The sequence below is a fragment of the Lissotriton helveticus genome, chromosome 5_1 (assembly GCF_964261635.1).
Source record: "Lissotriton helveticus chromosome 5_1, aLisHel1.1, whole genome shotgun sequence".
NCBI classification, from domain to species: Eukaryota; Metazoa; Chordata; class Amphibia; order Caudata; family Salamandridae; genus Lissotriton; species Lissotriton helveticus.
This window is the reverse complement of record NC_136065.1, coordinates 2113419878-2113443621: the sequence shown is the minus strand read 5'-3', so window position 1 is coordinate 2113443621 and position 23744 is coordinate 2113419878. Positions and strand designations below refer to the sequence as shown.

The following is a 23744-nucleotide window of genomic DNA, read 5'->3' as shown; positions in this document are numbered from 1 at the left end:
AGTGCTGCGGGAGAGGCCAAGCGCTATGGTCCGGTGCCAGAGACAAATATAAATCATAAAGAGTGAAAACAAGGAGGGCACGAGGGAGTGGGGCTGAGTCCAGAACCTCGAACCTGGCACACCCTGCTCGTGACCTGGGTCCAGAACTAAAGGTGCACCTAAAGGGGCACACACCCCAAAACACAGAAGAAGAGACTAGAACACAGTGACTCCATCCCAGAAACCAGACCAGAGTCTAGAACCAGAGTCTGGAACCAGAGTCTAGAAGAGTGAGTGTGCAACAACCCGTCCTACCACGGCACACAACCCAAAACACAGAGACGAGAGCAAGAGACTAGAACATAGTGACACCATCCCAGAAACCAGAACCAGAGTCTGGAACCAGAGTCAAGAACCAGAGTCTAGAAGAGTCACTGTTCTACCCGTCCTACCAGAGCACACTACCCAAAACACAGAGACCAGAGCAAGAGACTAGAACATAGTGACACCATCCCAGAAACCAGAACCAGAGTCTAGAACAAGAGTCTAGAACCAGAGTCTAGAAGAGTGAGTGTGCAACAACCCGTCCTACCACGGCACACAACCCAAAACACAGAGAGCAGAGCAAGAGACTACAACACAGTGACACCATCCCAGTAACCAGAACCAGAGTCTAGAACCAGAGTCTAGAAGAGTTAGTGTGCAACAACCCGGCCTACCACGGCTCACAACCCGAGACAAGAGCAAGAGACTAGAACAAAGTGACTCCATCCCAGAAACCAGAACCAGAGCCTAGCAGAGTCAGTGTGCAACAACCCGTCCTACCACGGCTCACAACCCAAAACACAGAGACCAGAGCAAGAGACTAGAACACAGTGACTCCATCCCAGAAACTAGAACCAGAGTCTAGAACCAGAGTCTCGAACCAGAGCCTAGCAGAGTTAGTGTGCAACAACCCGTCCTACCACGGCACACAACCCAAAACACACAGAGCAGAGCAAGAGACTAGAACACAGTGACACCATACTAGGAACCAGAACCAGAGTCTAGAACCAGAGCCTAGCAGAGTCAGTGTGCAACAACCGGTCCTACCACGGCTCACAACCCAAAACACAGAGACCAGAGCAAGAGACTAGAACACAGTGACTCCATCCCAGAAACTAGAACCAGAGTCTAGAACCAGAGTCTAGAACCAGAGCCTAGCAGAGTCAGTGTGCAACAACCCGTCCTACCATGGCTCACAACCCAAAACACAGAGAGCAGAGCAAGAGACTAGAACACAGTGACACCATCCCAGTAACCAGAACCAGGGTCTAGAACCAGAGCCTAGAAGAGGTAGTGTGCAACAACCCATCCTACCACGGCTCACAACCCAAAACACAGAGACCAGAGCAAGAGACTAGAACACAGTGACACCATACTAGGAACCAGAACCAGAGTCTAGAACCAGAGCCTAGCAGAGTTAGTTTGCAACAACCCGTCCTACCACGGCTCACAACCCAAAACACAGAGACAAGAGAAAGAGACTAGAACACAGTGACTCCATCCCAGAAACCAGAACCAGAGTCTAGAACCAGAGTCTAGAACCAGAGCCTAGCAGTTAGTGTGCAACAACTCGTCCTACCAAGGCACACAACCCAACACACAGAACAAGAGACTAGAACACAGTGACTCCATCCCAGAAACCAGAACCAGAGTCTAGAACCAGAGCCTAGCAGAGTTAGTGTGCAACAACCCGTCCTACCAAGGCACACAACCCAACACACAGAACAAGAGACTATAACACAGTGACTCCATCCTAGAAACCAGAACAGAGTCTAGAACCAGAGCCTAGAACCAGAGTCTAGAAGAGTTAGTGTGCAACAACCCGTCCTACCACGGCACACAACCTAAAACACAGAGAGCAGAGCAAGAGACTAGAACACAGTGACACCATCCCAGTAACCAGAATCAGAGTTTAGAACCAGAGTCTAGAACCAGAGCCTAGCAGAGTTAGTGTGCAACAACCTTCCTACCACGGCACACAACCCAAAACACAGAGGCCAGAGCAAGAGACTAGAACACAGTGACTCCATCCCAGAAACCAGAACCAGAGTCTAGAACCAGAGTCTAGAACCAGAGCCTAGCAGAGTTAGTGTGCAACAACCCGTCCTACCAAGGCACACAACCCAACACACAGAACAAGAGACTAGAACACAGTGACTCCATCCTAGAAACCAGAACAGAGTCTAGAACCAGAGCCTAGAACCAGAGTCTAGAAGAGTTAGTGTGCAACAACCCGTTCTACCATGGCACACAACCCAAAACACAGAGAGCAGAGCAAGAGACTAGAACACAGTGACACCATCCCAGTAACCAGAACCAGAGTCTAGAACCAGAGTCTAGAACCAGAGCCTAGCAGAGTTAGTGTGCAACAACCCGTCCTACCACGGCACACAACCCAAAACACAGAGACTAGAGCAAGAGACTAGAACACAGTGACTCCATCCCAGAAACCAGAACCAGACTCTAGAACCAGAGTCTAGAACCAGAGCCTAGCAGAGTTAGTGTGCAACAACCCGTCCTACCAAGGCACACAACCCAACACACAGAACAAGAGACTAGAACACAGTGACTCCATCCCAGAAACCAGAACCAGAGTCTTGAACCAGAGTCTAGAACCAGAGCCTAGCAGAGTTAGAGTGCAACAACCTGTCCTACCAAGGCACACAACCCAACACACAGAACAAGAGACTAGAACACAGTGACTCCATCCTAGAAACCAGAACAGAGTCTAGAACCAGAGTCTAGAACCAGAGTCTAGAAGAGTTAGTGTGCAACAACCCGTCCTACCATGGCTCACAACCCGAGACAAGAGCTCAATGGTTAGAGCGGCAGACCCTGATGCAGAGGTCTAGCTCGGGACCAGGGTTCAATTCCCCTCCTCCGCGGGTCTTGGGCTCAAAATTCCACGGACCTGATCATTCTCGCCTCGGTGCCTATTCCAATCATGGAGTCCCACTCTGCAACTCTGGGCAATAGCTTGCTTAATCTCCACAACGGCCCCCACAACGCTAAGGATGCCTGGCCTCCACCTTGGGGGTGCCCAGGAGTGGACGCCTCACAAGGAAAGCCAGGATGGGTTCCACAGCGGTATTCGTACAAGCGCCTTGAGACCCTTGCGGGTGAGTAGTGCGCTATACAAGTATCAATTTACATTTACATAACAAAGTGACTCCATCCCAGAAACCAGAACCAAAGTCTAGAACCAGAGTCTAGAACCAGAGTCTAGAACCAGAGTCTAGAACCAGAGCCTAAAACCAGAGCCTAAAACCAGAGTCTAGAAGAGTTAGTGAGCAACAACCCGTCCTACCACGGCTCACAACCCGAGACAAGAGCAAGAGACTAGAACAAAGTGACTCCATCCCAGAAACCAGAACCAGAGTCTAGAACCAGAGTCTAGAACCAGAGCCTAGCAGAGTTAGTGTGCAACAACCCGTCCTACCAAGGCACACAACCCAACACACAGAACAAGAGACTAGAACACAGTGACTCCATCCTAGATACCAGAACAGAGTCTGGAACCAGAGCCTAGAACCAGAGTCTAGAAGAGTTAGTGTGCAACAACCCGTCCTACCACGGCACACAACCCAAAACACAGAGAGCAGAGCAAGAGACTAGAACACAGTGACTCCATCCCAGTAGCCAGAACCAGAGTCTAGAACCAGAGTCTAAAAGAGTTAGTGTGCAACAACCCGTCCTACCGTGGCTCACAACCCGAGACAAGAGCAAAGAGACTAGAACAAAGTGACTCCATCCCAGAAACCAGAACCAGAGCCTAGAACCAGAGTCTAGAACCAGAGTCTAGAACCATAGCCTAAAACCAGAGCCTAAAACCAGAGTCTAGAAGAGTTAGTGTGCAACAACCCGTCCTACCACGGCTCACAACCCGAGACAAGAGCAAGAGACTAGAACAAAGTGACTCCATCCCAGAAACCAGAACCAGAGTCTAGAACCAGAGCCTAGCAGAGTTAGTGTGCAACAACCCGTCCCACCAAGGCACACAACTCAACACACAGAACAAGAGACTAGAACACAGTGACTCCATCCCAGAAACCAGAACCAGAGTCTAGAACCAGAGTCTAGAACCAGAGCCTAGCAGAGTTAGAGTGCAACAACCCGTCCTACCAAGGCACACAACCCAACACACAGAACAAGAGACTAGAACACAGTGACTCCATCCCAGAAACCAGAACCAGAGTCTAGAACCAGAGTCTAGAACCATAGCCCTAGCAGAGTTAGTGTGCAACAACCCGTCCTACCACGGCACACAACCCGAGACAAGAGCAAAGAGACTAGAACAAAGTGACTCCATCCTAGATACCAGAACAGAGTCTGGAACCAGAGCCTAGAACCAGAGTCTAGAAGAGTTAGTGTGCAACAACCCGTCCTACCACGGCACACAACCCAAAACACAGAGAGCAGAGCAAGAGACTAGAACACAGTGACTCCATCCCAGTAGCCAGAACCAGAGTCTAGAACCAGAGTCTAAAAGAGTTAGTGTGCAACAACCCGTCCTACCGTGGCTCACAACCCGAGACAAGAGCAAAGAGACTAGAACAAAGTGACTCCATCCCAGAAACCAGAGCCTAGAACCAGAGTCTAGAACCAGAGTCTAGAACCAGAGTCTAGAACCAGAGCCTAAAACCAGAGCCTAAAACCAGAGTCTAGAAGAGTTAGTGTGCAACAACCCGTCCTACCACGGCTCACAACCCGAGACAAGAGCAAGAGACTAGAACAAAGTGACTCCATCCCAGAAACCAGAACCAGAGTCGAGAACCAGAGCCTAGAACCAGAGCCTACCTGCTTCTGACCAGCATGTCCAGAATTAAACTTTAGACCTAGATTCAGACCCAAAGGTCGGATCCAGAGCCTGGAACTCGATGGAATAGGTAGAAGATACTGTAGGAAACAGACAAGGTGAAAGGTGGCGTCCCTTGCTGAAATCAGGTACCGGACTTAGACATGTGACCTGGTGATCGGAGGCCAGAGAGGGCTCAGGCGGAACAATAGGTGGAATGGGGAGGGGGGGGCAAAGGTGAGGCTCTGGCGAGAGAGAGCGGAGTCCAGTGACTAGGAGAGAAGAACACAAAGAGAATGGGTGAGGGAGAAACATATGAAGGGGCGAGAGAGAGGAACAAGAGATACAAAGGCAGCGAGTGGGAAAGAGAAGAAAGAGCGGAAGAATAACAAGAGAAAGAGGAAGTCAGGAAGAGAAAGAGTCGAGAAAGAGAGAAAGGAAAAACAAAAAGAGAACGGAAGAGAAAAAGAACAGGAGAAAGAGAGAGCCAGAGAGAGAAAGAAAAAGTCGGAAAGAGAATGAAAGAGAAAAAGAGAAAGAAATATCCTGAGAGAGAAAGAGAAGAAAAGGAGAAAAAGAAAGAGAAAGGAAGAACGAGGAAGAGAAAACGTGAAAGAGAACGAAGGAGAGAGGCTGTGAGAGAAACCCAGAAAGAGAACGAAAGAGAAAAAGAGGAAGAGAGAGACTGGGAGAAATAGAGAAAACCAGACAAAAGAAGCAAGATAAAGAGAGAAAAAGAGAGAGAACCTGTGAATGAAAGAGAAGAGAAAGATAAAGCCAGAAAGAGAAAGAAAGAGCCTGGAAAAAGGAAGGAGAGACGGAGAAAGAAATGCAAAAAGAACGTAAGAGAAAAAGAGAACGAGAAAGTCTGGGAGAGATGGAGAAAGCCAGGGGGGGAACGAAAGAGAAAGAGATGCCCTAAGAGAAAAAGAAAGAGAAAGAGAAGGACTAAACGAGAACGAAAGAGAAAAAGAGAACGCCTGTGAATGAAAGAGAAAGAGCAAGCCAGAAAGAGAAAATGAGAAAGAAAAGGCCTAGGAAAGGAGGAGAAGAGAAGGAGAAAGAGCAATACAGAAACAACGAAACAGAAAGAGGAAGAGAAAAGGAGCAAGAGAGAACCAGGGAGAGCAAGAGAATGAAAAAGAAAAACAGATATCCTGGGAGAAAAAGAGAAGGGGGAAGAGAAAGCCAGAAATAGGACGAAAGAGAACAAGAAAAATGAGGGAGCTTGGGAGTGAAAGAGACGAGAAGGCCAGAAAAAAACGAAAGCGAAAGAGAGAGCCTGGGAGAGAAAGAGAAAGCCAGAATAAGTACGAGAAAGAGAAGAGAAGGGGAAAAAACAAAGAGGAAACAAGAAAGAGAACACCATAAAGAGAAGACCAGAAAGAAAATTAAAGAGAAAGATGAAGCGAGAAAGAGAGAGGCTGGGAGTGAAGTAGAATAGAAATAGAAAAGGGAAAAGCACGTAAAAGAAAGACGAAGAGAAGACGAGAAAGGGGAGCCGGCCGGAGAGGAAGGAGACAGTGCTGAGGTTTAGAGGCCGGAGCTCGAAGCTGTGCACTAGGGTTGGACGGAGACAACGAATTGGCCCCGGGCACCCACATAAAAGGGGCCCCACCAGCGAGCCAGGGCGCTATAAAAGGGCCACATTTCCAGACCAGGCCAGGTGTGATGGTGTAAGGAGGGCTGTACGGGTATTTTCAAGGTACGGAAGGCTGCATGCATTAACCAATGATTAACGACTGATCACGTGACTGAGGGTGGCCCTGGAATGAGTGACCCCAAGATATGTTTTACACACCTCAGTAACTTGTAAGGTGGAAAGACTTTGTGATGCCGGCCCAGGGGAGCAGGTGCTTGAGGCATGGGTACCCTCCCCCTGTCTGCGTGTCTGAGACACCTGACCTCTGACCCCCGGTGCCCGTGTCATCACCGCGGGCCTCCTGCAGACTTCCTAACACAAACACACGCCGGCGGAGGCCGCAGTGGTAGTTTAAGTAAACACACCAGCACAACACATTGGCGCATTAATATTGCATGCCAATTACCGCGCGGGGCATGAATAATTAACGGCAGTTACAGTAATTACACAATTATTATAATTATAAATAATTTACAGCTGGAAATGGGGCTGCGCGCCGCTGCCAGGGCCGGGAGCCGGGGCTGACACATTAAACAGATTTATTGCCGAATCCTGTCTGACGTCTCCAGCGCGTCCTGCGCACCCCCCGCGCGCGCACAGGTGAAATGTACCTTTAATTCCCACTTCCGGCCTCTCCCTCTCAATTACCGTCACACTCTTTTCTTTTTGAATATATTCCCTGCCGTTTTCGTCCACGGACTGTTTTTGGGGCGGGTTTCTTATTTTTCACCGCACTGGTTCCCTCACCGTCTGCCTCGCAAATGAATTATTAAATGTATATATTTTTGACAGCTGGCATCAGACACATTTCATTAAGTTTCAAGAGTCTTTTTTGGGAACCAATAAATATTCTACTCGTACACATGACATCACGAAGAAATGTCACAACACTTCTAAAAAAAACAAATATAATTTAATAAGGATAAAAACTAGAAGATGCGTAAAACACATGAAGGCTGAACTTAAATCAACCCTCAGCAAATCACAAAAAATTAAAGTTTCAAAAGCAGAAGAGTCACTTCACGCGCATTGGGAGAAAGTCAATCAAATTTAAATAAAATCACGAACGTTAAACATATTGTGGCTTGGCTGCTTTTACATTCGAGGATTTCCACGCACACATATATATATATATAATTTTGTGGGATTTAAATCACTACTGTAAATTACATATTTCATCCACTCAGTGCCCTACAAAAGGAACCCCCAGTCTGATATTGCTGTATTCAGTATTCACTAATCTCAGCTTTTTATCTTTTTAAATGACGCTCGCAGAGAGCAGCTGCGGAGACCTTCCCGAACCAAGAAATGCCCTTTTAGACATAAATAAGAGAATAGAGCGGGGAGATGGGGTGGAGAGAAAGGAACGGCGAAAGCAAGCAAAGAAAGCGCTGTATTTCAAATTTCCTGTACTGTCGACACTCTAATGCAATGAACTGTTCTGAAAAATGAAACAAAGCCCAGAGTAAATTAAAATTAGAAAGAGAGGAAGTTAGCTGATTGGTTCGAGCCCACATTACAGAAAATGTGCACTGTTGCGGATTTTTTTTATTTACATTCATTTCTGTTTTTGCTGTTTGTGTTGTACAACAAACAGGATAAAATGTATTGGCGCCTTACTTTTACTGTATTCTGTTTTTAGCTTTGAAATATGTTCACATTTTTGAGGCAACATCATTATCTTTTATTCCTGTAGATTAACTATTTTTAAATGTTTACTCATGGGCGAGGATGTGATGTGTGTATGTGTCTTTCGCTCGTTTAAATGAATTGTAAAGGGACACCTGGGGCATGTTTTCTAGGAAAATGCGGTAGATGGCTAACGCCACACTTTGGCAGTTTCCATAGGCCCCGGATCCCCCAGCATGCTCCACACCCGCCTACCCACCGAAACAAGCACTTGGGAACAGGTGGGTTTAAAAGGCCATGTTTAATTACACTTCATAAACATGACATGTAAATCGTTTATACATTTCTCAAATTATGAGCAACATCCCTCCTTTATTATCAACTCTTCTTCATCAACTTTATTATACGTTTCAACTTGTATTTATTTTGCTCATAACTTCTTGCTTCCCCCAGCACCAAGGGGCCTTCAGGTTCGCATCCCCCAAGTAACGATGCCCGCGCCAGGTGCAACCCACCTGCGCCCCCCGAGCGATGGGCCCCAGCCCTCGGGTCCTTGTCCGCCATTTCCAGGGCCCCACCTCTCATCCACCACGCTGCTAGGAGGCTCGTACCTGACGCCCTTGCCTCCCCAGCCGGTGGTCTCCATCCCCCTGCGGAGAGCTTACCCTCTCTCCCCTCAGTGCTGGCGTAGGGAGTGCGCAAGGCGGACTCCACTCCATTCTTCCAGTCTATCAGTGTTCAAATGTCTCTTTTCCGCAACGCACCCTCCAAATCACTGCCTTAAGGGACAGGTGGGTGCTTTTCCCTCCACGCTGGTGCTAAATGTAGCTGGCTAGCGCCAACGCAGGCACTCTTGCACCATGGTGCAGGGGTGGCTGCGTTGCAGGGAAAGATTGTTTATGTGCAGGAACCTGTCCCCTCCTGCACAAAAACAATCAATACGTGTTTTGTTGTTTTCACATTTGCTGTTTCAATGTGTGCTGCACAATGCAGCACACATTGAAACAGAAGAAACAAGAGAAATAAAATATTTCTACTCATTTCGCCAGGTTAAGACCAGGTTTTCCCTGGTCTTAGTTTTAGCGCTGCCCAACACAACCGTTTCAGGCTAAGTGTAGCGTGATAGGGGACCTTACTCATAAGATGGCGTAAAGCCAGGTAAAGTGGCTTGAAGCTGCCTTGTAAATAAGGTGAAGCCCGTATCGCCGCAGGAACGTCGTAAAAAGTGACATTCCTGTGGCAGCTTGTAAATACACTTTGTGGTTTATTGCGTGAGCTTCATCCGTGTGCACCCTGGTGCAACCCTATTTCTGTGATACAACTGAAGTAAAATGTGCTTGGCCAGTGGCCCTAACACACGCATACCCCTTGGCCCCGGCACCACTGCACCTGCTGCGCCACTGAAAACTACGCTCGTGTTTGTCCAACTGTGTCTTGCACGAGCAGCACAAGAGCTCCCCACGGATTCGTCACTTCTTTACCCCGTGCCAATCTTTTTTAACCCAGTGTCGGACCCAGCAGCTGCGGCCGGTAGTGGGAGTACCTGCCGGGCGGTGACGTGGGGAGGGGCAGGGTGGGGGGTAGTAATGGATGGAATACGGACCTTAACAGGTAAGTAAACATATAAATGAATAAAACAAATTTAGTTGCGCACAACGCATCACCAAATGTGATGCAGTGCACGCAACGAAATTCGTTTTGTATATTTATATGTTTACTTACCTGTTAAGGTCCATAATCCATACATTACTAGCCCCACCCTGCCCCTCCCCACGTCACCGCCCTACCAGCCGCCTGGGACCCGGTACCCCACGAACCCAGCAGTCACGTGCGCCCCAGCTAAGGACACGTCCCTGCGCAGGGGGCAGGGGGCTCGCGACTCCGTCTCCTCTGAAATATGTAACGGGTTAATTAAAAATGTAAAAGTGAGCAGGTGTCTGCGGCGCGCGCGGCCTCAGCTGGGGCTGGTCAGCCTCAAGGTGCAGAAATGTCTGCACGGTTCACGTTATCGGACGCTCACGGGCGTGCACGCGCACGCTGCGGTGCACAAGTGCGCATCACACGCGGGCACCATGACATGTATGACACAGAAATGGGGCACACCTAAAGAATGTCACAAAACACCAGGATTGTGTGTGCGCGCGCACGCGTGCACACAGGTGCGCACCACACACCTATAGGCGGGCCTCCAACACGCCGCGCATCACACAACAGTGTCTACACACTAAAGTGCATCACTGCACAAGATTGTCAGGGGACACACATGGGCGAGACACACACACACACTACTGCGCATGCGCACAGGGAGGAACGGGGGTACACTATGCAGGGAATAACAGCATTAATGTATAAGCGCTATACTACATAATATTATTCATAACTGTCTGTAATACGCGTGAACGCCATATTTCAATATACTTAAAATTCTCAAAACAACTATACGTACATTACAGGGCTAAATCTATTGGAAATCGGCATTGATTGTACGCTGACGTTTAATTCTCTAGCGCCAATGTTCCTTTCCTAGTTTTCCATGTTTACAGCGGAATAAATGTATTTTTAAACATAGCTCTCACAAGAGCATATCAATTTTAAAAGATGTCATACATTTTGAGGTAAATCATTTCATGTGGTTGAGCCGCAAACAAAACGATGTGTTTGTTTAGCAAGATCACATAAATAATGAATGAAATATATATTTCCTAGATCGCATGATTTTCTAGAGGAATATATTTATCGTACGAAAAAAGAAATCTATCGAAATTTGAAATAGTCGTTGTGAAGTTCTGGTCGATAAAATAGATAAGTGTGTTTGAGAATTTTTTTCGAATAATAATAGCGCCTAGTCGTGTCTGTTGACGCCGCCGGTCCCTCGGGCCTGTAATTCGATATATCTTACAGAATCCTGGACATGCCGCGTCCAACGGGGTCTGAACCCGCTCAGACTAGGAACAGAAAGGGGCAATGTTCGCGCTACGTAAGATCGCATTATATAAATAAACAAATAAATAATTATACAAATGGAGACGCCGACAGCGCCAAGAAGCCATTACTGAGTGATGCATTGTCGGCGAATTTACGATGTTTCGCAAAATAACTCCCGTTGTAGTTGTGGAGTTTTCCGTCTCCAGGGGTCCGTGCGTAGGTGACAGGAGCCGGGTGGGTGCCTTCAAAGTGGAGATAAGTTAGCCCGCTCTGAAGTGAGATTTTTAAAAACATTTATTTTACTATCAGTACAACTGGTGCGAAGTAGAAAGAGTGGGAGCTGATTACTGGGGGTGTGTGCGCGACTGCTTGAGGGAAAATAAGAAAGGGAACTCGTAACTGAGGTGGATAAAGCGCCTGCTGCTGCGTCTTGGCGCTGTAAGGAGAACGACGGTCCAACTCGAGTTAATGGCACTTATTTTATCACGCGGAAAAGATGAGTTACCGAGCCGGCGCCGTCGGTGATTTGATGCCAGTAGATTATTGCGGCAGGTGCATTGACCTCTCGTCCCTCCCCGAACCTCAATCGAATGAGGACGTGGCGGAACGACCAGAGCTGCCGACTGTGGAACCAGGTTCATGTCTCGGCAACGGCCCAACATCCTGTGCTTTGAAGGCAAATCACACAATCTACGCGTGTTTAAAAAAAAAAGTGTCCTCGGGGTAGTTCAAATCTGCAGACAAACACGGGAAAATGTGTAGGACATTGTTCGAATGAATTTGGGGAAAATATAAAATAAGCCGAAGGGAGTGGGGGAGGGGGGGGTTACGTTAGACCAGCCCAAAAAAAATTGAACAATTACATCAGACATCACTTGTTGTATCTACTTTTAACATCCATACATGTGCAGAAAACAGGGTTATTAGGGGCGCACCCCCACACATATCTCCCCAGCTGCAGATTTCGAGGCGTCCTTCTTCCGTCAGCTACAGATTTCGAGGCCCCCCGTCTCCTACACGCATCCCCCACACACATCTCCCCTCGGCTCCAGATTTTCAGATTTTGGTGTCCCCCACACACCTTTCCTCAGTTCCAGATTTCAACCTCCCCCCCCCCGTCGCCCTCACGAATCCTGATTTGCAGGCAGATCGAAAGCGCCTAGAATATACCAGGGAAGGTGGGAAGAGGCGCTCGCTCACTCAGGTAGCAATGATACCCTGGGCCCTGATGCAAGCGAGGGAAATGGCCCCTCTGACTGCTGGAGCAATTATCAGGGTTCAATGGGCCCCTCGGAGCTCTGGGCCCCGGTGCACTGCACCTGCTGCACCAACGGTAGCCACACCCCTGCACTCAGGTACTCATTCATTTTAATAGATACAGATGGGATGAAATGTCGGCCCCTGCTCAGTGAGTCTTGGATGGGAAATCCTGACACCCCGCTGCCTCCGGGCCCCCAAGTCACTCAGTCACCCCGGAATCTGATGCCACATACTCTGGAGTGATGGGATTCGACGGCGACAGCGGGTTCAGCGTATCACAGACCTGCCTCTCTTGCAACATATTCCACCAGGAGCCACATAATTTGCAGAGCTCAATAGAACCTTTGATCCAGCCACACACCAGGCTCCCGCAAGAGGCCACAACAGTGAAAAGAATTACAGTAAACAGCCATGTGTGATCTCGGAGAACAGGCACAGGAGATGGGTGAGTTATACAGAGCTCGAGTCGGGGTACCACGCGGGTGGACGGCGTCACCCCACTTATTTTACCGGGAGCTCGATAGCTGGAGCAAATGGAGCCACACATTCACTCTTTGGCCTCTCTGGGGTGAGATCGGATCGCCAGTTTGGCCTCAACTGAGGCTGTGGAGAGCCACCTGTTAACATGTTGGGTCACGGAGGGGAGATCAGAAGTGCTGTGCAGTAGCACCAGCCGGGCGGTCAAAGGTCTATCCACCCATAGCACCTTCTTCATATGGCCCCATGTCTGCAACCGGAAGGCCCTCAGCCGGCCACCATCCATAAGAGTTGGACTATATGGCAGTCCACCATACCACAATCCAGCAGCGAGAATCCATGCTGAGGCGGCACCATGCCACCTCACTGGGGATCAGTGCCAGTGGTGAAGAGTTAAAAAACACAAGCCATACCTGAGGGGTGCCTCCGGTAGTCCCTTTGTGTAATCAGCTAGTAGGGTATCCCAATCATCTACATATTTTTATTTATTTTAAAAGTTTTATATAGCGCTAGCTTGGCCCATAGGTATTAGAGCGCTTTACATACACACTGTAAAAAACAGAAGGAAATTGCATTACATAGTAGGAAGGCAGTAAGGAAGCAAAACAGAGATAAAAAAAAATACATGAAAAATAGGTAAACAGTGCAGCGGAGAGAGAGAAAACTAACGAAGGTGGATTAACACAGACCAGTTACCAACTATCCTTGAATGTCAAGAGAGAGAGGAGTCAACTCTCATATTGAAGTCTAGGTTAGTTGACGTTGGTCAGGAAAGTATTTGTTAAGGGGATGGAGTTTCAGGTCCCTTTTCATCATCCAAGTATTGCGTATTGAGATGTGTTTTCCATCAAGCACGCAATGTTGTCGACGTCGGGGAGGAGCGGCAAGGGCTCAGCAGACCACAATCTTGTCACAGTCCCTCTGAAGTTATTCCAAGTGGGAGTGAATTGAGCAACGGGAGAGCTGGGTAGGTCGATATGCGTTGTCCCCATGAGATAATTGATTATATCTGCATAGCTGGGAGTGTGGGATCGCAAATTCACTCCTCAAGTATGGAAACGGCCGTATGGAACCATTAGAAACCAGATCATCAAATAAATAAATCAATCAGGGGAATTGTAAGTGCTCTACTCACCCTTGAGGGTCTCGAGGCGCTGTAGGGGAGGGGGGGGATAGCAGCTCCGTGCAGTCGAAGAGCCAGGTTTTGAGTGTCTTCCTGAAGATGTTCAGGGAGGGGGCACGTCTGATCGATGTAGCAAACACCGTGGTTAATCCAGATGGACCTGTCAATTTCTTCCCCCGAACGTGATGGCCACATTGTGCCATATTGGAACTTAAAAATGAATGCTGCTTTGGACTCGTACCAGCCGATGGGCCCTATGCCACACACATTGGGAAGCGTGCATGATCGGGCTGGAGAGGGGGGTAGCCGACGGTCTTGAGGTGTCCTATATGGCGAGGTCACTGGATGTCTGTAATATGTGTTGTTCCAGTAGCATTCATATGGGTATGGCCGGATGTAGACAGCCAATACACTTCAGTTGGCCAGTGATTGCGCCGACCAATAACCCTCCACATGTGGGAGACGTAAGCCGCCCTGCTCTGAAGAGGAGTGCAGCTTAGCCCCCTTTATTCTGGGATTATCCAGGCCGCACATGAATCAGGGAAATAGAGTGCTGGGTGCACCGGAGGCGGGATGGCGCTATGAAGAGGGGCAAACACAAGGAGATGATGGACGGAGCGCTGAAACTTTTCAGAGACTCACCCCCAGTCACAGATCTGGGTTTAATCCATCATCGTTCTTTAGCCCACTCTGCCACCCCAGTTCAGACATGGCTATATGCAAATCAGTCTTGACCCTGTGCCTCATGGGAACAGTCCAGCCTGAACTGCCAAGCCATGACTTCCCTGGACCGGAAACAAGCATCCTGGGACCGGTTTTGTGCTAACAGCCCTCATCAGCCAGGCTAGCTATGAAGAAGGGCGGAATACAGAGGATATACTTGAACTGTGGGAGGACATTCATCTTGATGACCGGAACGTTTCCCCATAAGGAGGGATTCCGGTCAAACCACCCTCTAAAGTCACGCTCCATACGGTCTATGATGGGGATGCACATTATCTGAGACCATGTCTTTCAGGCCCGACAAATATGCACCCCGAGATATTTCAAGTGGGGCTGTAGCCACTTTTAAGGGCAGGTTGGCCAGAGAGGCCCTCGAAGTGGTGGGTGTTAGGGGTAGGGCCTCGCATTTAGAGCAGTTTATCTTATATCCAGAAAACTGGGAAAAAGTTGAGTTGGGACATCAAAGAGGCGGCTGAGGGGAGTGATAACGTCAAGACATTGTCGCCCGCGTAGTAAAAGGCCTTAACCGCACCCGCTATCATGATAATGCCTTCAATTTTGTCATTAGATCATATTGAAATTGCCAGAGGCTCCAGAGCCAGTAGAAACAGCAACGGGTACAAGGGACATCCCTATTGCGTGCGCGATGGATATCAAATTACAGAGTGGAGAGCCTTCCACATGCAACGGATGTGGCGGGGGCATGATACATGCTTTCAGCAAGGGTCATGAAAATGCAACAAAAGCCCATCCTCCCGCTGGTCCAAAATAGGTGACCCGAGTCGACGCGGTGGAAGGCCTTTTCAGCATTGAATTGAATTGAATTTGTACTTGTAAGGCGCACTGCTGCCCCAGCAAAGGGGCGTCCTGGCGCTGTACCCATACCGCTGTGGAACCCTTCCTGGCTTTTCCCTGTGCAATATCCACTCCTGGGCACCCCCAAGGTGAAGCCAGGCATCCCAGCGCTGTTGGGGGCCGTTGTGGAGATTAAGCAAGCTATTGCCCAGAGTTGCAGAGTGGGACCCATGATTAGAATAGGCACCGAGGCGAGAATTATCAGGTCCGGGGAAATTGAGCCCAAGAGCCGCGGCGGGAATTGAACCCTGGTCCCGGGCCAGACCTCTGCATCAGGGTCTGCCGCTCTAACCATAGAGCCACATTTGTCTCATTCAAGGAGACAAGGACTTTCTCGTCCACATCGTCTCTCACCTGCCAAACACTACGAGAGAGAGTGAGCATGCGGTTGGCCAAGGAGCGTCCAGGGACGAAGCCCACCTGCAAAGGATGTATAAGGCCCGTGGTGACTTTACTCAAGCACATCGCCAAAACCTTCACCAATATCTTAACTTCTACATTAATCAAAGAAATCGTTCGGTAGATAAAGCATTCTAGGGATTCTTTCCCCGGTGTCCAGGTCACAGAGATTCTAGCCCTGAGGAGCTCTGGAGAGAGATGCCGTTATCTAGGGCCTCTTGGTAAACCAAGACATGTATAGGGACGGTCTGGGCTTAGGTGGCTTATAAAATTCAGCCAGGAGGCCATCTTATCGGGAGCTTACTAGTGGGCATGCACTGATCGCTGAGGCGCCGAGGCAATTTCCTCTGCTGTGATTGCTTCCTCCAGTTGTGAGGATTCATTGGGGTGGTAAACGTCATTTACAACGCGGTGTTCACACCGCACGACCTTTACCATGCTGCCATTACAACGCAAGTCGTTACTACGCAATCACAGGGCTAAGCGCAAATCTACAAGGTCGTGATCTGAGATCCCACAGAGGGCTATATTCCAATTTGCTAATTTCTGGGTCACTAAGGGTGCAGTGGAAGCAGTCAATGCAAGTCTGGATATTGTGGGGACAGGAGGTGAAAGTATAGTCTCTGGCTTGGGGGTGCAAGAGTGTCCAGGGGTCACAGAGAGTGCTGTCCTGCATCAGGTCTTGCAAGGCATCATGATGTATGTCTGATCTGTCCAGGAGATGGTCCAGTGTCACGTTCCAATCTCCTTCAATGATGAGTGTAGAGGCACCAAAGACTGCCATTAGCCTACTCATTCAGGAGAAAACCCCACTCTTGAATGTCTGCGGGACATACACAGAGCCCACTATAACCTGTGTCCCCTGTATTGAGAGCTTTGTAAACATGTAGCTGCCGTCGTTGCCCGTCAAAGTCTGGAGGAGTCTGTATGGGAGATGTTTATGGAGAAGTAGAGCCACTCCACATTTTCTGAGTGGGCCACCCATCTCAGCCAGACCTCGCAATGTGGGTGGGATGCTAGCGTGGAGGATGCGGCCCACACAGTCCCTCCGAAGTTTGTTGCTTTCTGTAGGGTAAAGCTGAGTTTCCTGAAGGAGGGCGATATCAGGTTTGTGTTTGCCCATAAAGGTGAGGGTTATCTTCAGTTTGACAAGTGTCAAGAAATGGGCATTGAAGGAATGTACTTTCAAAGGTCTTTGTGGTGGGGATGGATCATAATGCTGAGAGCTGCTGTGGGGTAGTAATGGTTAACCTCAGGGTTAGGTCAACTAGCAGCCAGGGGGCTTTAAAAGTAGGGGGTATGATGGGTGCGTGGATCGGTGAGGAGGCGTGGGTGCGGCAGAGCAGGTGAGCGTGTGGCAGGATGGGTGGTTTAGAAGAGGGTCGCTACCAAGGTTGCCCAGTAAGAGTTGGGAGGCCAGCATCTGGAGTAGGGATAGGTCCCGGGGCAGTGAGCCGGCCTCCAATAGACCCGAGGACTGTACCAGTAAGCGGGCGTGAGAGGAGGCACCGATACCGAAGGGAGCAGGGCTGCCCACCATCGCAACGATACCTTAGATCATCGCGGCGATACCACGGACCATTGCGATGATACCATGGATCAAGACAAACAGAGCAGGAGGACGCTCCTTCTCCTTCCTCGTGGCCAAGGCATGGAACTTCCACCTTCTCTACCTCAGACAAACCACATCGCTCCCTAAGTTCCTAAAGGAACTCAAGACCTGGCTCTTCGATGGAACTCAGTGACCCTCTGGGAGCTGCGGACCCTCATCCCCCAGTGCCTTGAGACCCATTCAGGGTGAGTAGCTTGCGCTGTATATGGCCCTCATTGATTGACCATAAAGGGTCCCTGATTAGTCTACAGGTTGAAAAGCAAGATGCTGAAGGGAGACACAGTAAGGTGAGAGAGTCAGCCCAGGAGAGTTAGAGTGGGAATAGACTGCAGGAAGGGCGTGGCATGCTAGGGCCCAGATGGGCTGCAAGAACATTTGCAACATATTGACTATTACCCCCATCCTCCTGCCCCAGAGCACAACAGCAGCAATGAACAAGGAACACTAAACCAGGTGGATCTCAACCCCCCCCCCCCACAGTGCCATATAATCAATAATAAACTTGAGTAGATGTTACGAAGCAAGCACCGCCTGGTGAAGTTGGAAATTATGGCACCATCAAAACTTAAGAGCTGATCTCGATTTATCTCTCGGATGGGAAGTCTTTCTGGAGCGTGATCAAGCAATTTGAGACCACTCCTGCTTGACCGAGTTACAATGTTTAAGTTAAGTTTCTCTAATGAAGATGAGTCGAAGTGGGCCATGCCCTGTCGGGTCAGGGGAGGAGAGTCAGAAGGGGCCTTAGATGGAGCGGCATTCATGTTGATGTCCTTTAAGGCATCCAGAAATAAATCCAGGTCTTCCGGCTCATGGTATTCGGATGTTCTGCCTTGAAATGTGATGAGCATGGAGGTGGGTTCCAGTAGGTTGTATTTAATAGCCTTCTTGAGTCGAGGGCAGAGAACCAGGAACAGCTTCCTTATGGCATTAGTAAGTGAAGAGAAGTCCGCTACGAACAGAATTTGGATGTTGTCATGTCAGTAGGCCCCATGTTTTTGTCTTCTGGAACAATTTATCTAGCATGCTGATGCCCCATACAACATGCCAAGCTATGTCACGGGCAACCGTCATCAGGCTCTAGATTGGAGAAGATCCTATGCGTCCTGTGGAATTCAAGGGTGGGGGTAAAAGTGAGATTCATACGAGTGGGGATCAGTGCACCCAGGAAGTGGAACATATCGTCTTAATCAGCACGCTCCAGGAGGCCAACAATCCTTATGTTGTCTCGGCGGCTGCTGTCTTCTAAGTCGATGACCCTCTGCTGGAGACCAGATATCTCACCCCCTGTCTGGAGGTGCATTCAGTCATGATTGCTTATCCGTCTGCTGCACCTCAACTGTAGTTAGTCTGGTCTGACAGTGGTTGATGTCACTTTGTAGGGATTGTACTTCCAAATTTGTCACGGTACCAGCAGAGGACATCTGTGCAGCAGAGCCTTTGATATCAGCCATCTCGTTCAGGAGTGTTGTAGGGAGGAGGAGGCTGGGGGTGAGTCAACGATCGGCCCCTTGAGCTGAGCTGTATTTGCCATCGCATCTGGGAATGTGATTTGACAAGTAGGATTGGGTTTCTGCATGAAAGGATGGGGGTAGGCAGTCAAAGAAGCCTCAAAAAGTGATCCAGTGCAGTATAGTTGAGTCTGTCAGGATCACACCTGAGTCTTCAGCATGGGAAGCCGTGGGGATGGCAATCATCCGTTTTTCTTGGGGGGTAAACCATAAAGCAGGACTCGAATCTGCCACTGCTAAGTTTGATAGGGGGCACCTAAAGAAGTGCGGGTAAAGGGACCGTATAGAACACGAGGCCACTGATAAGGTAGGGCAAGAGCAGCACTCTCACGGAGGATCGGGGAGCCTCCCATATAGGGAGCACGAGGGTGATGGAGCTGAAGGAAGTGGCCCGCTTAGGGTCACCTGGGTCACTCACAACCACCTCTCAGCCTTCCATATCAAATGAAGAGCAGCCGCGGACGGCAGTGGGAGTACCTGCCGGGGCGGTGACGTGGGGAGGGGGAGGGGCAGGGTGGGGGGTAGTAATGTATGGATTACGGCGTTTTACAGGTAAGTAAACATTTAAATAAATAAAACAAATTTCGTTGAGTGCACTGCATCACCAAATACTAACTTACATAGAATAATGCACAGGCAACATAGCAAAGACATTTTCATTCCAACAAAGCCACTCCCGTAGGCATCCTAGATGTAGGGGGTCACAGTCCTGGAGGACCCCACTCGGCACCACCGTGGGAAACCCACAAGTGGGAGAGAGAACTTGAAGCTGTTTGTTTATTCTGGGTTGTGATATAATAACCTCCTCTAGGCTTTCAGGCGGCTGACGACATCGAAGAGTGTTCCAAGTAATTCAGGCCCCACGAAGGCTCTAGTGTGCATGAGGGGCGCAGGGCTCACTTGTGAAAGCAGCGCAGTGCGGGTGGTATAGCGGAGCCCTTAGGTGGCAGTGTCTCCTTGGAGTAAGGCAAGGCGCCCTCTGGCCTATCCTATGCCCTGGCTGGTCTGGGGAAGATGAAGCCTCCAACAAGATGGCCGCCTTGGATGGGGCGAGCGCTCTTCCCCAGGGCCTGCTGCGATTCCTGTCCCGGTGGTGGGTCCTTCACCTGCCAGTGTCCGGCGTAGACGGTGCGGCTTTGTTCAGAGCCAGCTCTCCGTGCAGTGGCTTCCTACAGACTGCAACATCATGGTGATACAAGCGTGGCCGTTAGCCCCTGTGTAGGGATGCACAGCGGATCCACTTATACAGGCGTCAGACCCAGCGCTAGCAGCTCTCATACTCTCCTGAGTGTTAAGTACACTGATCTCATCCGTGTGCTGCAGTTCGGACACTGTATGCCCTGGAAAATGAGTAGGCGGTCTCTCACTCCCCAGGAGAGCTAAGGGTGAGCCGCCATTTTGTCGTGACCTAGCTCCGCCCACCCTCCACAATAGTTTAACGATGCAATATGCTGCAGGTGAACGTGGGTTTGGTGGAGTTACACAACAGATTGCTCATGGAAGCACTTTGCCTCAGTCCTTCTTGAGTGAGAAAGAACTTGGGTAGCAAAGGCGGATCAACAAATATTAGTGAAACCACACGGGTCTAAATCCTTAGTTTGAGGAACGATTACTCTGCGGTGGGAGGGGCTGACCAGGTTTTGTGCTTGTGGTTTCACGGTGCCTAAGTCCATTAAACACTAATGGTGAACCGGTGGGTGCTAGGGGCAGACCAAACAAAAGTATGCATTTGAGGAACTTCAGCATGCAAAGGCCTTGACACACGGGTGAGGAAACTGTGAGTAGGTGTACTAACAGGGTACTTGTGAGTAGAAGAAGCAGGCAATGTATGTCTTGAATCAGAGGGTCTGAGTCCTTGATGTACTAACAGTGAACCTGTGGGTACAAGAGGGTGAAAAAAAACAATTTGTGTGTGTGTAATCACAAGGCACACATCCTGTCGTTTCAAGAGGCTGAACAAGCAATGTCCTTACTGAATAACAGGGTGTAAGCTCTTGAAGTACTAACAGTGAATCTGTGGGTACACAAGGCTGAGCTGTCAATCTATGTGTGGGATCAGAAGGTATAAGTCCTTGAAGTACTAAAAGTGAACCTGTGGGTACAAGAGGCTGAGTGTGGAATCAGACAGTGTGAGTGATGTACTAACAGTGAACCAGTGGGTGCACGAGACTAAAGAAGCAATGTACGTGTGGAATCAGAGGTTATGATTCCTTGATGTACTAACAGAGAACCTGTGGGTACAAGAGGCTGAAAAAGCAGTGTATTCACTGAATTACAGGATGTAAGCTCTTGAAGTACTAACAGTGCCCCTATGGGTACACAAGGCTGAGGCAGCAATGTGTGAAACTGTGAGTCCCCGGGGTAGAGACTTATCTGCGTGGAATCATAGGGTGTACGTCATTAATGTACTAGCAGTGAACCTGTGGGTACAGGAGGAAGAAAGACCAACACGTGTCTGTGTGGAGTCTTTAATGTAGCACTGAAGCCCCTGTGGCCACGAGATTCTGGTGAAACCGTGTTTTTGGACTCAGGATGGGGAAGTCTGCGCCATACTGCAGGTGCACCAGGCGCTAGGGGAGAATTTGTTTTAACAGATGTCGGTGGGATCACAATGTCCCTCCACTCCACATGTTTGGGGTGATCTCGCAAGCTCAGACTGGCAGGATCCCCTGAGAATGTGATTGGCTCTCTGGAGACGCATGGATGTGCGCACTGACCATCTCTCTACTTACAACTATTGGATAACTTGTACTGTACAGGTATTATGACTGGACTTTTGAAAAGTATTACTCCCGTTTTGCGAGTCTGTAATAGCGATTCATAAGGAATCGCTATTAAGGACTTGCAAAACGGGATTCATGTAGGAATTGCAAAAAATATTGCGATTCCTACATCTTCCTTATTTGCGATTAGCAAATTGCTAATCACAAATAAGGAATAACTCCCCATTCATTCCTATGGGCCTAAAGGCCCATAGGAATGCATGGGGAGTTATTCCTTATTTGCGATTCGCAATTAGCTAATCGCAAATAAGGATGCGTTTTCAAGGGTGCAGGGGTGTCCAAAGGACACCCTGTAGCACCCCTGAAAAGCAAATGTACACATGTGTTGCGCACACACATGTCCCAAGGACATGTGTGTGTGTAACATGCAACTTAGAAAAAATGCACTGAAGTGCATTTTTCTAAGTTTTCGCTATTTACCACGAAGTTACAAATCGTGGTAAATAGCGGCGAAAAATTGCGAATTCGCAAATTAAATTAAGATTTAAGATTAAGATTCCTTAAATGCAATTCCTTGCAAATATGCGATTTCCTAATTAGCGATTTTTGAATTTGGGATGATGAATCCCAAATGCAAAAATTGCACTCGCAAAGGGCCGGATTCTCAGAATCTGGCCCTTTGCGAGCCGTTTTCGGCTTGATGAATGTAGCTGTAATTCTCTAAAATGATAAATTATGCACTGTCGCGACAGATGTTTTTAATTTGTATTGCAAACCTTTTATCTATATGAAGTGTTTTTTTTAATTCTGCTTTTATTATTTTATAAATTTTCTAAAATCGAATAAAGCATTTTCTGACTCTGACATGTCTCTCTTTGTTTCCTCTCCACGTAGAACCAAATGGAAGCGACAGACGGCCGTGGGCCTGGAGCTGCTGGCGGAGGCCGGGAACTACTCTGCCCTGCAGCGGATGTTCCCTTCCCCCTACTTCTACCCCCAGAGTTTGGTCTCCAACCTGGACCCCGGGGCGGCCCTGTACCTGTACCGGGGCCCCAGCGCGCCCCCGCCCACCCTGCAGCGGCCTCTGGTGCCCAGGATCCTCATCCACGGACTGCAAGGGGGCAGCGAGCCGCCCCCGGCCCTGCCCCCGCTGGGAGGGGTCCTGCCCCGGGCTGCGCAGCCGCGGTGAGGGCGGCCTCCCAGGACTACCCAGAACCGTGTCTGGTGCCCCGGGGGTCCGCAGGGAGGCGCGCCCTGTGCGACCCCGAGGGCGGGGTGGAAGCGGTGGAAACAGGCTCAGAACTTCTTTAAAAGCAAAAAAACGCCCCCAGCCATGAAGAAAACAGACCCCTTTCAAAGGCGGAGAATGTGTGACTGACGTAAATTAAACTTTGAAAACTTTTTAAAACTTGAAGAGCAAAGAACACAGACGAGGGGGTGTTGTTTCCAAGAATTGAAAATATGGGGGCTCTATTCAAGAAAACAGAAGAGGGGGTGGTGCCTGCAAGAACACAGCAGGGGGTGCTGTTTCCAAGAACACAGCAGGGGGTGCTGTTTCCAAGAACACAGCAGAGGGGTGCTGTTTTCAAGAACACAGCAGGGGGTGCTGTTTCCAAGAACACAGCAGGGGGTGCTGTTTTCAAGAACACAGCAGGGGGTGCTGTTTCCAAGAACACAGCAGGGGGTGCTGTTTTCAAGAACACAGCAGGGGGTGCTGTTTCCAAGAACACAGCAGAGGGGTGCTGTTTTCAAGAACACAGCAGGGGGTGCTGTTTCCAAGAACACAGCAGAGGGGTGTTATTTCCAAGAAGACTTTCGGGTGCACCCCATCCTATAAACTGTATGAAGATTCTGGGGGCGAGCACCTGCACAGGACAGACATCACCACACCCTAAAACCCAAAAACGCAAAAATGGATTTTGAATCAAGGTTGGAGCAAAGCGTGTGTGTGTGAGGGGGGTGGGGGTCAGCAGGGGGGTCCCCGTTGAGGAGTTATTCGTTCTCAATGACTTCACACCAAAGATCTCTCACTGCAGGCATGTCTCTGAG

General features: G+C 49.2%; 1 protein-coding gene across 1 annotated transcript in view; it reads left to right on the top strand.

Annotated features, from left to right (window-relative positions):
• The window catches only part of LOC144754022 (barH-like 1 homeobox protein), a 34841-nt gene extending 11957 nt beyond the window's left edge, over window positions 1-22884 (top strand). The window contains exon 3 of the mRNA XM_078641536.1: window positions 22590-22884. Coding sequence (XP_078497662.1) covers window positions 22590-22884 — 295 coding nt within the window. The remainder of the gene's footprint in view (window positions 1-22589) is intronic.
• The last annotated feature ends 860 nt before the right edge of the window (window positions 22885-23744 follow it).